The 15,627-nt window shown below is 55.9% G+C and overlaps 2 protein-coding genes across 3 annotated transcripts; both read right to left on the minus strand.

Annotated features, from left to right (window-relative positions):
* Positions 1-3,374: 3,374 nt before the first annotated feature.
* Positions 3,375-7,091, minus strand: LOC135317433 (HMG box transcription factor BBX-like). Its single transcript, XM_064473711.1, has 3 exons — positions 6,582-7,091; positions 4,779-4,977; positions 3,375-3,456 (listed from the first exon to the last, which is right to left on the minus strand). The coding sequence occupies exons 1-3, from the start codon at positions 6,618-6,620 to the stop codon at positions 3,422-3,424; spliced, it is 273 nt and encodes a 90-aa protein (XP_064329781.1). The 5' UTR covers positions 6,621-7,091; the 3' UTR covers positions 3,375-3,421.
* A 2,489-nt stretch (positions 7,092-9,580) lies between these two features.
* LOC135317432 (uncharacterized) lies at positions 9,581-13,200 on the minus strand. 2 transcript variants are annotated; one of them, XM_064473710.1, is made up of 5 exons: positions 13,135-13,200; positions 12,673-12,774; positions 11,515-11,622; positions 10,733-10,877; positions 9,581-10,095 (listed from the first exon to the last, which is right to left on the minus strand). In XM_064473710.1, exons 1-5 carry the CDS (start codon positions 13,136-13,138, stop codon positions 9,693-9,695), a joined length of 762 nt encoding a protein of 253 aa, XP_064329780.1. In that variant the 5' UTR covers positions 13,139-13,200; the 3' UTR covers positions 9,581-9,692. The 2 variants fall into 2 exon arrangements, 1 of the variants encoding a protein (XP_064329780.1); XR_010376341.1 differs by lacking the exon at positions 10,733-10,877.
* Positions 13,201-15,627: the final 2,427 nt, after the last annotated feature.

Consider the following 15,627-nt stretch of genomic DNA (forward strand, 5'->3'; position numbering starts at 1 on the left):
GCCCCCCACGCTGGAGAAACCACTCACGTAGACAGCCATGTCCTTTGGAGCTCTGCAGATACTGTCTCCAGGGAACGTTGTCCTGAAACGTGGTCCATGGTGACTGCTCTGGGAAGGACTGGCACAGACAGCTTGATGAAGGCTTGTCCCCGACTTCCCAGCAAGGGCCAGCACTTTCCCACATGGTTTTCAGGCTGGAAGGAGAAGAAGAAACTACGTTCACATGGAGAAGGGTGCCCTGGCTCTCATTCCTGCTATGAGCATCACAGGATTAAGAACTGATTTGGCCAAGCAGCTCGGCTCTGAACCGCAGATGGTGCCTTCGGTCGGACCCTGCGGGTACCAAACAGAGAAGCAGCCGTGAGAATTCACGGGTCACAAGAGCACGTCAGTGGAGAAGCACTTGCATGGCAGCGAGCTGGGTGCGCTGCCTGAAGAAGCTCTCTGGCCTCTCTCGGTGTGCAGCAACTCGCCAAGAACAAGCAAGGGATGGTGCGGCTGAAAGGCACCGGCCCAGGGCAGGTGGCAACTAGGGTCCCACCTGGACAAGCCTTTCCTGTAAGGAGAAGCCATTGCTCCCCCCATCCAGTCCCACCTCCTCCCACTGGCACCTGCCAACTCTTCAACTTGTGCAGGCGGCTCAGGGGCAGTGCCAGGACAGCCTGCAAACGCAGCGTGAGGCCCTCCAGCAGGGCAGGCTCTCAGCACCCGCTTGTGCTCACTAAGAGCCCCCGTGAGCTCACGCCCGAGACCTCTGCAGGCACCTTTCCCACTCTGCTTCCATGCCATGCTGACAGTTTGCACGATGACTGGGAAGACACAGCATGCAGGACCAAGCGACCCTGTTAGAAGCTTGCACAGAGGACCTGGGGCACTCCGGGGGAGAAAATACTCATTTAAATTAAAAGAGCTGGGTGTTGGCTTTGCAGCGCCTCTCTCTGCCTGCGGGCATTTGCTCAGTGGGAGGGAGGGTGGGGGGTTAACGCATCCCCTGCCCACCCCGCGGGTGGCTGAGCTGGGCTGGGGATGGCTTATGTCCACAAACAGGTATTTTTACATTTAAGATAATATGATTCTATTTTTATAAATAATAGATTTATTTTTTTACAAATAAATATTTTGAAATTATAATATTTGTATTATGTATACGTCTATGTATAATATCATATACACATACACACAGACATAGATATGTAGCTACGCATCCCACCACAAATCCACACAGGGAAAGGGAAGGGGGTGTCAGGAGGGACTGGGATGCGGGAGAGGGGTGACATGACCCCGGGGCCCAGGACTCACCGCAGTTCCTGCTCTCTGCACTGCCAGGCACATGGCACAGCTCAGGCACTTCTATCTCTCTCTGTCTGTCAGTCTGTCCCTCCCTCCCTCCCTGTGCTGCAGCCCCGCTCAGCCGACTGCCTTCCACCTCAGGGCACCCACGGGTGCCTCACAGCTCGCACCCCACGAGGCCGCCCCGAGGCACAGCTCAGGGGGGCCGGAGCGGGGCCCAGGCCCAGCTGGCTGCTGCCAGGACAGGCCCGGGGGCGGCCTGGGGCTGCGGGACAGGCCTCGGGGCAGGGGCTGGGGCCGGGGCAACATGGCCGCCCGGCAGCCCCTGCCCCAGGGCTCCAGCTCCCAGCATGCCCCGGGGCGCGCCTTCCCGCCGCCCGACCCTGCGCGGGCACCGCGCCCCCAGCCCGAGCCAGCCGCCCCCCCGCAGGCCCCACGGCCGCCCCCCCGGGGCTGCGGGACCCGCCGCCACAGAGACCGACAAGGCACCGGGAGCGCGCAGGGACAGAGACGTGGCAGAGGGAGCGGGGCAGGGGGACAGCGGGGAGAGGGGCAGAGGGAAAAGGCAGCGGGGAGAGAGAAAGGGGGAGGCCGGGACGCAGAGCGGGACACAGGGCGAGGGGAGGGCGGGAAACGACCCCGAGAGACTGAGACAGAGGGGCTGTGGGTCAGGGCAAGGAGGCGCAGAAGGGCACAACAGCCGCGGCCTCCAGGGTGGAGACGCAGGAGGAGCAGAAGGGGCCGGGGAGCAGGACGGAGGCCCCGAGAGCAGCAGGGCCGGCCGAGCGGGGGATACAGGCGGGAGAGAGGGGACAGGCGGCAGCACAGAGGGGAAACAGGCGGCCAGGACACGGCGACAGAGGAAGGAGAAGGCCAGGGAGCGGGAGAGAGGTGTAGGGAAAGGAGACCATAGCAACAGGCTGTAGGACAGACAGGGAGGAGTTAGAAAACACAGGCACGGAGTCAGACAGGGAAAGAGAGAAAGAAAAAACCAGTGATGGGAGATGGGAAGAGAGTAAAAGTAGCAGTTCTGAGCAACTGCCCCATTTCCTGATCACTGCCCAGGAACTGCTTGCACCGTATCCGATCGTCGCTCATGGGCTCTTCCCTGAGCCCGTCTGACCGTACGCCAGCAGCGTGGCGTTATAACCGTGCCAGGCGCTCTCCAGCACTCCCTGACCTGACCCTGGGAAGGCTGGCCCTCAGGCATCCCAGGTCCCAGAGGAGAGAGATAAAATCTGGAGAAAGGAGGACTTCCCCTTGGTTGAGGAGGATTGGGCCAGAGATCACCTAGGCAAACTGGATCCTTGCAAATCCATGGCCCTGATGGCATGCACCCATGAGTGCTGAAGGAGCTGGCAGTTCTTGCCAAGCCACTCTCCATCATCTCTGAAAGAAAATGTCACTCCACTCTTCAAAAAGGGCAAGAAGGAGGACCTGGGAAACTATAGGCAGTCAGCCTCACCTCCATCCCTGAAAAGGTGATGGAGCAGTTCATCCTGGAGGTCATCTCCAGGCATGTAGAGGACAAGAAGGTTATCAGAAGCAGTCAACATGGGTTCACCAAGGGGAGATCACGCTAAGACCAACCTGACAGCCTTCTATGATGGCGTGACTGGCTGGGTCGACGAAGGGAGAGCAGTGGATGCTGTCTGCCTCAACTTCAGTAAGGCGTTCGACCCTGTCTCCTATAACATCCTCACGATCAAGCTAAGGTAGTGTGGGTTGGTGAGGTGGACAGAGAACTGGCTCAACAACAGAGCTCAGAGGCTTCCACAACCTCTCCGGGCAACCTGATCCAGTGCTTCACCACCCTCCTAAAAAATGTCTTCCTTATATCCACTCTCAATCAACTCTCCTTTAGTTTAAAACCATTACCCCTTGTCCTGTCAAAGCAGGCCTTGCTAAAATGGTTGTCCCCATCTTTCCTATAGTCCCCCTTTAAGTACTGACGGGCTGCAATATGGTCTCCCCGCAGCCTTCTCTTCTCCAGATTAAATATCTTTGATTTCTCTTTCAGGCTGAACATCAGATGCTTCTTAAAGGGAAACACTGGGGAAGACAACCCTTTTCAAAGAAACTCACCTCTGCACGCGGAAACAATGACAGCTTGTGACAAGCTTCCATAGAATTAGTCGCATCTGACTGGCAAGTACTCGAGGAAACCTGAAACAAGGAGTGCGGAGAGTAAGTCAAGACCTCAAGGGTGTTTCTTCCAAGCTAAGAACATGAGCGACCAAATCAAAATACCAGGGAGCAGAAACACGAAGCAGGCTTTAAGAGAAGATGGACATCCTAATGCTTCACAGTCCCGGACAGCTTAAATCAAATTAAAAGGTGAAAACATCGTTTGGCACCTATTTTAATGTCTTTGACAATCGCCTAAGAAGAGAGCACAAAAATACCAGATTTTTTTTTTCTAAACTCTGCAAAGGAGTTTTGTGCAACAAAATACTAACCTGGTGATTTGGGGCTACGTACACAGGCACCTTGTGTGGGTGATGCTATGGACACCGCTCTACCTGTAACTTACGCTACCATTCCGAATAACAAAATTACTTAGAAGCTAAAAACCAAAAGTTGTTGAAGACACTGAGGGTTGCTAAGTGACAGAAATACTTATTGGAGAAATAATCCCAAACCACCGAACTGCGTGACAATAAGTAGTTAAGGGTACCGCAAACCCCAAACTGCTCAAATAACGTGCCTAAAGGTCTGCTTAGGGATGCTTATGAGAAGCAGTGCAAGAAAGAGTCATCGCTTCTGAAAGGAAAACACAAAGAAATTACTCTTCCAAAGCAACAGCCTCATTCAAATGGACACAGAGCTTAGCTGTACTATTCTTATTAGCCAGAAACATGTTAATCAAACGTCAGCCTGTAAAGAAATTGTATCAAGATGATACATCCATTAAATCATAGAATCATAGGATGACCTGAGTTGGAAGTTAGAACTCACGCCTCCCAGGTATAATGGGCAAAAGAGCACGTTTTCAGTGACATTAGATTGCGCTTCTCTGGATTTAAATACAAAAAGTTAGCTCCGCAGGTACATTCATCCGCGAGAACGTTAACACCTCCAACTTCATAGACACCCGTACATGATTTTTGTAAACAGCAAATTAATACACTCTATGAAAAAGAAGGCACATAATCAGCATGTTCCTTTTTGACCTGAAAAAAGAAAATCTCTAACAGCAGATAAGCCTGAAGTAAAACCCAGTCCAATCTGGACCCCAAATGGCGTTTGGGTTACGATGTGCCACATATCTGCCCTCGACTCTTGAAAGCAGTCATGTGTTGAGGAAAATTTTAGGTTGTTATGCAGAGGTTTAACTCGAGTCTTGGCAACTTAATTTGGGCCGTGAAAGGTATCGGCACTGCAGCACCACGTGCAGTGAGGAAAACTGGTCTTGCAGTTCGATTCCAACGCCGCACCCTCAAACAAAACAAGGCTGCTACGTCTGAGGAACAGGGATGGAATCTCACCTGCCGTCCCAAAGTTACGCTGCGGCATTCCTTCACTTTTTGTCGCTTTCCCCAGGCTTGGTAAACCTTTTGCAGAGTCTGAAGCAAAGGCCCATAGCTTTTTCCTGTTTGTAACAGTGGATGTCCGGGCTTTCACAGGTTGGTTTGTTGTGGGCCACCACTTGTACCCTGGATTTGCCTTCATAAATGCATCCTTGTACTAGAAAAGAAAAGGAAAATTACCAGTCAGGCCAGTCATGACATTATGCTGTCCACAGGGCAATAGGGGGCACTGCTTCTAAGAGGACTTCAGACAGTAAATAATGCTGAAATATCTTGATTCTTGATTTGACCTGCCTGAGCTGGGGCCAGAGCCATTCACCAAGGCCTTTCCCGAGCTGGCAGGGGACAAGCTCCAGTTTCAGGATGAGCAGTCTTTCACTGTAGACATCACTGAGACGCTCGCCTGGCTTGACACCATGGACAGTGAGGACGTGTCCCTGGTGGCCCTGACGGCCCCAGTTTGGCTGCCTACCTCCACAAGTTCCCTGACCTCTCCGAGTACGTGGCAGAGGGCGGCTGCCCTGATGACAGAGTGGTGGCAGCGGGACTGGGGGACAGCGAGGACACCGTCCCTGATTTCCTAGACTTGCCCAACAGCCGCACCAGCACCAGTTTCCTCAGTGAGCTCCATGACTTCCCAGGTACATGGCAGAGGGCAACTGCCCCAAGGACCAAGTGGTGGTGGAACAGCTAGGGGACAGTGAGGACACCATCCTGACCACCAGTGGTCCCAGCATGACTGGCGAGGCCCTTAATGAGCTCCCCGACCTCTCCGGGTATGTGGCAGAGAGCAGCTGCCCCAAAGAGCGAGTGGAGGCAAGGGGCTGGTGGATGGTGTCCCCACAATCCCCGATATCCCCGACTTGACAACCTCCATCAACAAGCTTCCCCCACCTCTTGGAGTAAAGGGCAGAGGGCACCTGCGATGTGGAGCAGTGGGCAGCAGTGATGCTGGTGGTTGGAGAAACCATCCTCCTCAATGTCCCTGACAGCCTTGCCACCACCGCCTCCTTCAGTGAAGTCCCCAGTGTCTTGGATTATGGAGCGGAGGGCAAGTGTCCTGAGGAACACCTGGCAGCAGTGATGCTGGGGACGATGAACCATTCTCAGGGGGGCCGGCCTCCCCCTTGCAGGACCTCAAGGGGAACCAGGGTGGGATGGCGGCAGCCCTCCCCACCTGGCTGCCCTTGGACACTTCTGAGGAGAGCTCTGCAGAGACTGCAGAGGAGACTTCAGAGGACAGGCCTGTGGAGAGTCCCCAGAAGGATCCCCTGCAGGGTCCTGCAGAGAGTCCCCTGCTCAGCCCCCTGCAGATCCCACTGCTGAGTCTTTTGGTCAGACCCCGGCTGCATCCCCAGTGTCATCCACCCCATAAGGCATTATAACCGTGCCAGGCGCTCTCCAGCACTCCCTGACCACGACCACCAAAGACCTCTCTCTAACAAACCACCAAGAGCCCCCTCTTCATAAGCGAGCCACCAAACGCACACACAAGCACTGCTCTCTGCCAGGAGAGCCCTCGCTAGCAGTTTAAATTAGCAATCAAGACTGGCAAGCACGCTTGACAGCAACACTCAGTTCCAGGATGACAAGACGTGTAGATAAAATCTAGCTACTGCTTCACACCAGGAAAGTGATAAATGCCGGTCTTTTGCGTTACGCTGACATGAATGTTAGTAACGGGAGATAAAGGAACTGACCGGCCTCCAGCTGCGTATCAGTGACAGCTGCTTCCAGCTGGTTCTTTGACTCAAGGCTTACCTGGCCCACGGAACTGCTGGATCCTGCGGAGATGAGCATGCCGTTCTCGTCCTTTAGGAAGCTCCTCTGAGACCAATAGGCTGGATCAGAAGCAAAGGCTTTGCTGTGCCCTGGATTCCTAGGGTCACTCACGCCTGTGCTGTCGCTGTTCACAGAAGTCACACACCTGCTTCCCGCATCCTTCTCTCCCTGCCTATTAACATTACAATTGCAGCGTCAAACTACCAGCAATCAGGCTTTCACTAATAACTCATGGTCTAGTCTGGGTTTAAACCAAGTTCATCCGCAAGGCACAGCTTCATCTCCTAAGCACACTAGAGAAGATGCTGAGGTGGGACGGCTTGTAGCTGTGGCTCATCTAGCCTAACCCACAGCCCAGGAGTTAATGACGTATGCCGCACTTTAGCTTTCGTCGTGCAGAACAATCCCTAGAGTCACACTGATGCAGCCTGCTTGATTTCTGGGTGCAACAAGCCCTCAAATACCAGATGTGTGGTTTCCTAAGCACAACTCTGCTGGACCGGTCAGCTCCAAAACTTAAAAAGCTCAACTCACCCCAAAAATGTTAACTTGCGCCCCTCTCCTGGTTTGGAATATCCAGACAGCGAAGCACCACGGAAGCCTTGTTCACCAGACGGTTGCCGGACAAACCCCGTTGTGACACAGAGCAGCAAGTCAACAGGAGCACAGGCTGCACAAAGTCAGTGCTTGGCAGCAACCTCATCCAGAGCAGGAACTCCACTGGCAGAAAACCTCTTGAGCTTCCGCTGGACTTAGGAAGGGACTTCCTCAAGCCTCTTTCCTCCACGGCTACCCCAGCAAGCAGCAGTGGGGCAGCAGTGGGGCAGCGCTGCCCGGCTCCCCTCCTGCACCACTGACAAGCGACACAGCAGGCACGGTGCAAAAATCAGCCTCCACCAATGGCCCCGAGCGATCCGCATCAGAGATTCAGAAGAAGGAACGGCGCAACGAAACCACCAACAGAAGCACACTGGTTACTACCAGGGCGGAGCAGCCGGCATGGTGTGTGCTATCCTAAAGCACTCTGAGCATGAGGGACACAGTTTCCCCTCAAACACAGCAAGTGAAATCCACCTGAGGGTGGCACCCCAGCGCCTCTCAAGGGAGGCCAGCCGTGCGGCCGTGTAGCCGAAACAACCAGCCAGAGAGCGCAGCGTGACCACAGCAGTGCCCAGCGCCTTACGAGACGCACTGCTGGCGCTGCTGCAGGGACAGGGCTTGTGTCCACCGGAACAGAGGCTGCTGTCAGCCCAGCGGCAGCCGCCAAACCCAAAAGAACCCTTACACCTGGTAGCATTGCCCCAGTCCGGGAACAAACCCTAAATCCAGAGGCGCCCCACACCTGGCTGCACCCACCAGACCTAGCAGCAGGCACCTGACACAGCAACGCCCCCAAATCCTCAAGTTTCCCCCAAAATTGGCAGCAACCAGCAGACCCAGGCACACCCCCCAAAACCTGTCGGCGACCTCCAAACCCACAAACACCCCCAGACCCAGGGGCACACCTTAAACCTGCCAAGAGTCCCCCAAGCCCACAAGGAACCGCCAAATGCAGAAACAGCCCCAAACCGGGCACCTTTCCCCACACCAGGCAGCACCCCCGAAACCTTGCGGCACTGCCGGCCCCAGCGGGGTGCAGCCGCCCCAAGCCTGGTGGGGGGAGGCCAGGCCGTGGCAGGGCGGCGGGTGAACAGAGTAGGCCTCCGTGCCATGGAAGCAGGTTCAGCAATGGCTGAAACACCGCTTTGGTTACAAATCCAAAACTCGGCACCGTATGGGCTGCGAGGAAGAAAATTAACTCCATCCCAGCCCGAACCAGAACAGACGCTGTCTCCGTTACGGCTTGATAGCAGCTTTCTGCCGCTCTGTCGTTTATTGACACCGTGGGCATCCACACCCCTGCTTGCCCCGATAGGAAGTTTGGCCCCAAACTGCTGAATCCCTGGTTTTGCTGCTGTTACAACGCGCACAATTGTGCTACTGACCTCTATTTATTGCTGTGCCATTCTGCTGAAATTTACGCTTGACCCCTGAAGCTGTTGCTCAGGAGTGTGTTACAGAATCATAGAAACACAGAATGTTCTGAGTTGGAAGGGACCCACAAGGATCATCAAGTCCGGGATCATCCTGTCCCTGCACAGGACAACCCCAAATTCACACCACGTCTCTGAGGGGGTTGGCCAAGTGCTTCTTGAACATCGCCAGGCTTGGCGCCATGACTGCCTCCTGGGGAGCCTGTTCCAGGGCTCCACCACCCTCTGGGTGAAGAGCCTTTCCCTAATAGCCAACGTAAACCTCCCCTGGCACATCTCCCTGCCATTCCCTCAGGCCTATCGTGGGTCACCAGAGAGAAGGGATCAGTGCCTGCCCCTCTTCCTGCCCTTGTGAGGAAGCTGCAGACCGCGATGAGGTCTCCCCTTAGTCTCCTCTTCTCCAGGCTGAACAAACCAAGGGACTTTAGCTGCTCCTTGTACAGCTTCTCCTCTAAACCCTTCACCAACTCCATGGCCCTCCTCCGGACACTCTCTAGTAACTTTATATCCTTGATGTACTGCGGCAACCAAAACTGCACCCAGCGCTCTAGGTGAGGCCGCACCAGCGCACAGCAGAGCGGGACAATCCCCTCTCTCCATGGCTGCAATGCAGGGCTTGATGCACCCCAAGACATGGCTGGACCTCTTGGCTGCCAGGGCACGCTCTTGCCTCGTATTCAACTTGCCGGCGACCAGAACCCCCGGGTCCCTCCCTGCAGAGCTGCTCTCCGGCCTCTCATTCCCCAAGTCATTTACAAAGAGATTAAAGAGTACCAGCCCCAAGATGGATCCCTGTGGAACCCCGCTAGTCACTGGCCACCAGCCCCATGTAACCCCACTGACGAGAACCCTTTGAGCCCAACCCCCCAGCCAATTGCTCACCCACCGCATTACGCGTTTATCCAGCTGTGTGCTGGACATTTTGCCCAGGAGGAGACTGTGAGGGACAGTATCAAAAGCTCTACTGAAATCCAGAAAGATCACATCAGCTGGCTTCTCTTGGCCAACTAGGTCCGTGACCTTGTCATCCAAGGAAATCGTATTTGTTGTCACTCCCCTATTGGCCCTCGCATTCACCGTCGCTCCCCAAATCCATATCCTGGCGGGACTGCCCCAGGCCCTTGCAGGAGGGCTGGAGAAATGGGCTTGGGGGGCGAGGGGGTGGTTGCCGTTTCTCCGGGGCCCGGAGGGTGCTGGGCCGGTCCCGCAACACCTGGCTGGCTGAGTTGGACAGCCATTTGGGCCGGGGCGGAGGCGGGCGGGCCGGGCGGCCGTCCGGGCTGGTGGAGGCTGGTTCCCCGCCGGTGCTCCGTGGCTGGTGGGCCGCTTTTCCAGGCACATGTGACGGCTGCTGGTGTTGGGTCCAGCTCTTGGAGGTGCTGGGGTGGGCAGTCCAGGTGTCCGGGTGTGAGGGGCAGCTGCTGGTGTCGGGCCGGGCTCTCGAAGCTGCGGCGAGGCGCCTGCGGAGAGAGGAGGCTGCTGAGGCCCCGCCACGGCTGCGGTGCTGGGTGGGTGGCGGGGCAGAGCTGCGCGCCCCATGGCATGTGGGCACCCGGCTGCACGTGGGAGCTGTGGGCACAGAGAGCTCTGTGCAGAAAACGGGGCACCCCGCGCCCCTCGGCTGGGGCTCTGCTCCCATGAGCTGAGAGCTGGGAAGGTTGCTCACCACAGTCTGGCTTGCTGGGATACCCTGGCCAAGGTGAACATCTGGAGATTACAGCATCACCTCACAGGGTGATTTCTGCTGCTGGGTTCCCTGGCAGGGAGATGTCGCTACTGCAATTCTCACTTTCTGCGGCAACGTCATCCCTCTTTGTTTTCCTGCCTGACTTTGCTCTGCCTACGTCTGTTGCTGGGTCTGCTCTTGTCCAGGCAGGGTCACTTTTAACTAATACTTGCAACAGTAAGGACACGTTTCAGAAAAGAGGGCCCATGGGTTGAGAGGACAGTTAAAACATCTCACAGCAGAAACCTCAGTCCTGTTTGGCCAGTAACTAACTCGGCACGCCAGAATACCCTACCTCAAAATGCTTCGTGGCTAACAGCAGCCATCTAACGCAGCAGTTTGGCTGCACCTGCCCCCCGCCACCAACTCACCGCCTTCTCTTCCTCCACAGGCGGATCACACAACAGAAAACCATCCCAAGCAATATGGAGCCCACGACCGCCACGGAGCCTTCTATGCAGTACTTCTGGAAAGCTTTTGGATCCATAGCATTTCTGTTTCTCGTGCCATCCACGCCTGGAGGAAGGATTCTGTGTGTTAGTGTGTCCTGCACACTACTGCTCATCTCGCAGGAGGCCTGACATTGCCAGGAGATGCTCATTCTCGCTTTGGTAGCATCTCTGAGCCACGGAACATCCTGGGGCTGCGACATTTCCTTGGCTTCAGGAGAAGCAAAGGAAGCTCCCAAGGTCGTTGCAAATCAACACACTCTGGAGCCTCTCTTTCTCCTCGCAGCTTTGCTTACGCTCTGGCATGGCCATAATCCAGTTTTCCCAGTGTCACGGGTTTGCTCCCCCTTCTTGGTGATCCTTCACGTCTGCACACACTTTCCTTTGTGCTCACCCACCTCCGCTTTGCAAGGCTTGCTAGAGCTGCTGCCTGGGGGCTCGCTCTGACCCTTTGGGAACACTCACGAGGCCATCAGCAGAGGGTTAGGAGCGAGTGTGTCTCTGGCACGCTGACGGCAATAACCTTCACACCCCAGAGATGGGAGTCACCCTCTCAGAGCTGCTCCTGCCTTCTTTAGAACACTTGCTCTCTACTAAGAGTTTGGCTGCTGACATGGTGTGCAGTAGCGAGAACTCGGGGAAGAGCCTGCAGACACGCAGAGATTTTGACCTGTGGCCCTGGATGACCAAAGGACAGCAATTACCTGGCACCTCCACTGACTGAATTGCCCCTCTTCTGTCATCAGAGACTGGCACCGCGTGACTGCCTCCTTCCTGAAGCGCCTCATTCTCCGCAGTCTCACGGTCCATCTCTTTAGAAAGAAAGCGGGTCAGTTTAATTAGGCATAATTAGATGTAAACGGACAGCAAATCCCAACCTGCTGAAAGGCTAGGGGATTGCATGCGATCTTGTTCACATTCCACTGAGTGCATTTCGGGCAAAGGGCAGGACGATGGTACATGACTCCCTTCAGAGAGGGCAGGAAGATGCCGTAGCAGGTTCAGCCGTGGAAAGAGCCCTTCTGAGAAGCACGTCCCACCGTGCCAACTCCATCGCACGGTAAGGCTATCAGGCACACGTGGTGGGCTGAACCGCAAGCTCTTGCAACCATGTTCTGGGCACTTTCACGGGTGGCGGTGAAGAGCCCACAGTCCCCCAAGACACGAGGAAAACCACAGCCAAGGTATCTAAAACACAACTGGAAACAGACAGCCAAACCATGCGAGACTGAATTCACAGCCCCTCATTTTAGCTGCCTTCAAGGTGGGCGTCCCGCCTCAAGCTGCCCGCCCAGCTCCCACCTGTCCCTGACTCCAGGGGGTCACTCAGAGTCCTCGGCCATCAAGGAGAACAGCGGGGCTGGACCGGCTGTGAAGCTGGGGCTGCTCCCATCCTGGCCAGGGGCTGCCTGCAGCACAGGCAAAGCCTGCCGGTCTCAGCCACCCCAAGATGCCTGCGCACCCTCTCTGCCGGCCAAGGGCACTCTCCCCTCCGGTGACTGGCAGGGTGCCGGCCCTCTCGCGGCTTGTCAGGAATCAGCTCCTCGGCAAGTCCCTCACGCATTCAAGGCGTGAGCGCTGCCCATCCCTGACAGCTGGATACCAACCTCTGCCCAGTCCAGCTCTGACCGCTAGGGGTATAACTGGGGCAGCAGCTCTCCCTGGGGCTCAGCTTGAACCACAACTGGCAGCAGAGGCTCTGGGCCACTCTGTGGCTCACCAGCGCCTGCAAGGCGTGAAACTGAGAGTCACCGCAGTGAGGCTCTGATCAATCCCTTCCTGCTGCGTAGCTACGGCTGGGCCAGACAGGCATCAAACCCTCAGCTTCCCAAGTCTTCTGCTTAAGAGTGATATATACCCACCAAGCGCTGCCTTGTCCAGGTCCTTCAGGATTTCCTTCAGGACTTCTGATGACCGCTGGGAAGACTTGCCTCTTTCAGCTTCATACTTTGCTCTTTGGGGACCTTAACAGAAAGTAGCCAGTTAAATTTCTCTCTGATAAAATACTGAAACAGAGTGCTTAGTCTGTGCAGCCAGTCAAGACTGACTACTCACCCCTGCGATGCCAGGGGAGCTCCAGCGCGGGATGCAGCCCAGAAGCTGGAAACGCCCTCCCTGTACCCACACCTGCAACCAAACCCCCACAAGAAGTTCCCATCACACATTGGGATATTCACTGTCAGAACTGAAGAGGAGAACGTATGAGGGGATCGTGTAACCACGTGGCACACACGGCCTATATTGTCACGCCTGCAAGAGATGTCTCGCTCACATCTGGGCTCTGAGCTGGCAGCTCTCCAAGGAAGTCAAAAGCCATGACGTACCCATGCGATATCCCAGCGTGTCAGCCCAGGAACCCAGACGGGAAGCTGGATATCCATCGCCTCCAGCCATGCTCCATGGCACTCGTCCCTCCCTTCCCCTCAAGAGCATCGTGCCCCGGGCTGTGGGCTGGGGCTCTGTGTCCCATGGGGACCTGGGTTCACCCAAGGAGAGCACTGCAGGGCTAGAGCAGGAATGCTCCCACCTTCCCAAGTGGGCATCTCCCAAGGACAGAGGTGCCTGAAGCTGAAAGCCAGGACCCAGCCAGGAGCGGCAGAGCCACGGCTCCCGGCACGACTGTCACCAGCCTGGAGCAGAAGCGCTCCCACGGGCTATTGCCTGGCCTCTGCAGAGCCACTCCGGCCCCAGCATGCAGGCTGGGGGAAGGCTGCCCTGGGGCAGGGCGGCACAGGGCCAGCTCCAGCAGCAGCTTCTCACCCCGTGGCACTGCTCCTGACCCCACCGTTCACCTGGAAAATGCCCCTGCAGTGGCCACGCACCCCTGCGCCTCCCCGGGGAGCGTCTGCCTCCAGCTGCCCGTGGACCTGCCCACGACTCACCTGCCCGAGCCTGGCCCTGCTGCTCTCCCAGCCCTGCCCCACCACCACCCCAGCCCCGCTGTCACCCCGAGCAGCCGTGGGCGCTGTGCCACGCTGCCAGGGTTGGGGCTGGACCTTGCCTGCCCACCTACCTAATCCCCACGCTCGCCACGGAGCAGCCCCAACCTGCCAGGCTTGCAGGGCCATCAGGAGCAGGATAAATAGGTGGGTGGGGGCCGCGGCCCCCCGCGCCTGCACCATGCTGCTGCCGCTGCTGCCACAGCTGGCACTGCTGGAGCGGTGCCTGCGGCACAGCACTGCACAACACGGCGTGGCACAGCGGGGTCTGTGACCTCACAACACATCCACGCCCCCACGGCCACGCCCTGGGCACCCGCGGTGTCATCTGACGTGCTCCGACAAGATCTTTCTGAGTCAGACTCCACGTGGGCCTTAATGGGATCCGCTGCCTTCAGCCAGCACAAATTCAGCTGTTTTCCAAAGGTGTTCCTCCCCTTCGTTGACAGGCCGCACAGCTTAACCTCTTTCTCTTTACATGCCCATACTGTTAACCTTGACCTTGGTTTTACTTCTTCCTAATTTATTGGCCAACCCAGCCTTTTGAAAATTCAATTTTCCAAGAAAGCAACAAAGTCAGTACTTTGGGATTTTAAAAAAGCAAGCAGCACATTTTGTGCTGTGTCTATAGTATGTAAATATTGTGTGAATATATTTCAAAAACACCTGTCTCTGTCTTTGAGATGAGAAGGATGCTTAGGGAGAGTTCTTTATCCTTTTGGCTTTCTGGGTTAAGAAACTGATTCACTAATTAAGCATCAATTAGTTTTGATTTAAGTAAAACACAGCCTGTCTTCTCGAGGGCTGCTTCGGGAACGTACTGGTCCAAGAGACTGAAAGATTAGCGTGGAGGGTGAGCCACCGATGGCCGATATGTGTCACAGTACAGTACTTAAAGCTAAATGCTTGAAATACCGATGCACCTTTTTTGCTTTTGCTCATGAGTCAAATGCGCCATCTCTGACTTCACGGGTACACTCGTTCTCCAGATTCCCACGGGCTGTATCTCACCGTGCCTGGCAGAGCAGCCCGGGGCACCAGTACGGACCAGTATCTCAGCCATTAGGAGTAATCGTCCCTTGGCTCAAGAGAAGGGATACACACGACGGGGCACCCTATGGTTTTACCTGCGTGATCACGGAGAGGACATGAAGAAGTGGGATGGAAAACCTACCTCAGCCTTAGAGGCACGGGTACGTGAGCTGCAAGGGAGAACAATTACTCAGGGGAGTTTCTCCAGGAGAGCTGCTGCCCCAGTTTCCCGTAAGCAATTCTCCAGACAGAGGAGCAGAAGTGCTGATGGCCTGACTGACCTTAACAGAGACACCCGTGATTCATATCTACCAGAAGTGAGTGATGAATACTAAGATCAGGACTAGGGGGGCCCTGCCTCCAGCCAGGTGGAGGAGAGGGATAACCGGGTTTACTGGACTGTGTGGATCCGATGGCCTGGCACATCTGACCCACAGGAGCATAAAGCTTTAGTGGAAACCGGCACACAGTGCACCTTAATGCCATCAAACTACATAGGGGCAGAACCCATCAGCATTGCTGGAGTGACAGGGGGATCCCAAGAGCTAACTGTATTGGAGGCCGAAGTGAGCCTCACTGGCAATGAGTGGCAGAAGCACCCCATTGTGACTGGCCCCGAGGCTCCGTGCATCCTTGGCATAGACTATCTCAGGAGAGGGTATTTCAAGGACCCAAAAGGTTACAAGTGGGCTTTTGGTGTAGCCGCCTTGGAGATGGCGGAAACTAAACAGCTGTCTACCTTGCCTGGCCTCTCGAAGGACCCTTCTGTTGTGGGGTTGCTGAAGGTCAAAGAACAACAGGTGCCGATCGCCACCACAACAGTGCACCGACGGCAATATCGCAGCA

This window comes from Phalacrocorax carbo, chromosome 26 (genome assembly GCF_963921805.1).
Source record: "Phalacrocorax carbo chromosome 26, bPhaCar2.1, whole genome shotgun sequence".
Lineage (NCBI taxonomy): Eukaryota > Metazoa > Chordata > Aves > Suliformes > Phalacrocoracidae > Phalacrocorax > Phalacrocorax carbo.

Coding starts and splice junctions, on each gene's coding strand:
- LOC135317433 (XM_064473711.1), bottom strand. CDS start 6,620: ATGCTCATCTCCGCAGGATCCAGCAGTTCCGTGGGCCAG. Junction 4,978..6,581: donor CCAGCAGTTCCGTGGGCCAG/GTAAGCCTTGAG, acceptor TTTCTTTTCTAG/TACAAGGATGCATTTATGAA. Junction 3,457..4,778: donor GCGTAACTTTGGGACGGCAG/GTGAGATTCCAT, acceptor TCCTTGTTTCAG/GTTTCCTCGAGTACTTGCCA.
- LOC135317432 (XM_064473710.1), bottom strand. Junction 11,623..12,672: donor CCTGGACAAGGCAGCGCTTG/GTGGGTATATAT, acceptor TTCTTTCTAAAG/AGATGGACCGTGAGACTGCG. Junction 10,096..10,732: donor CTGTGGAGGAAGAGAAGGCG/GTGAGTTGGTGG, acceptor CTCTCTCCGCAG/GCGCCTCGCCGCAGCTTCGA.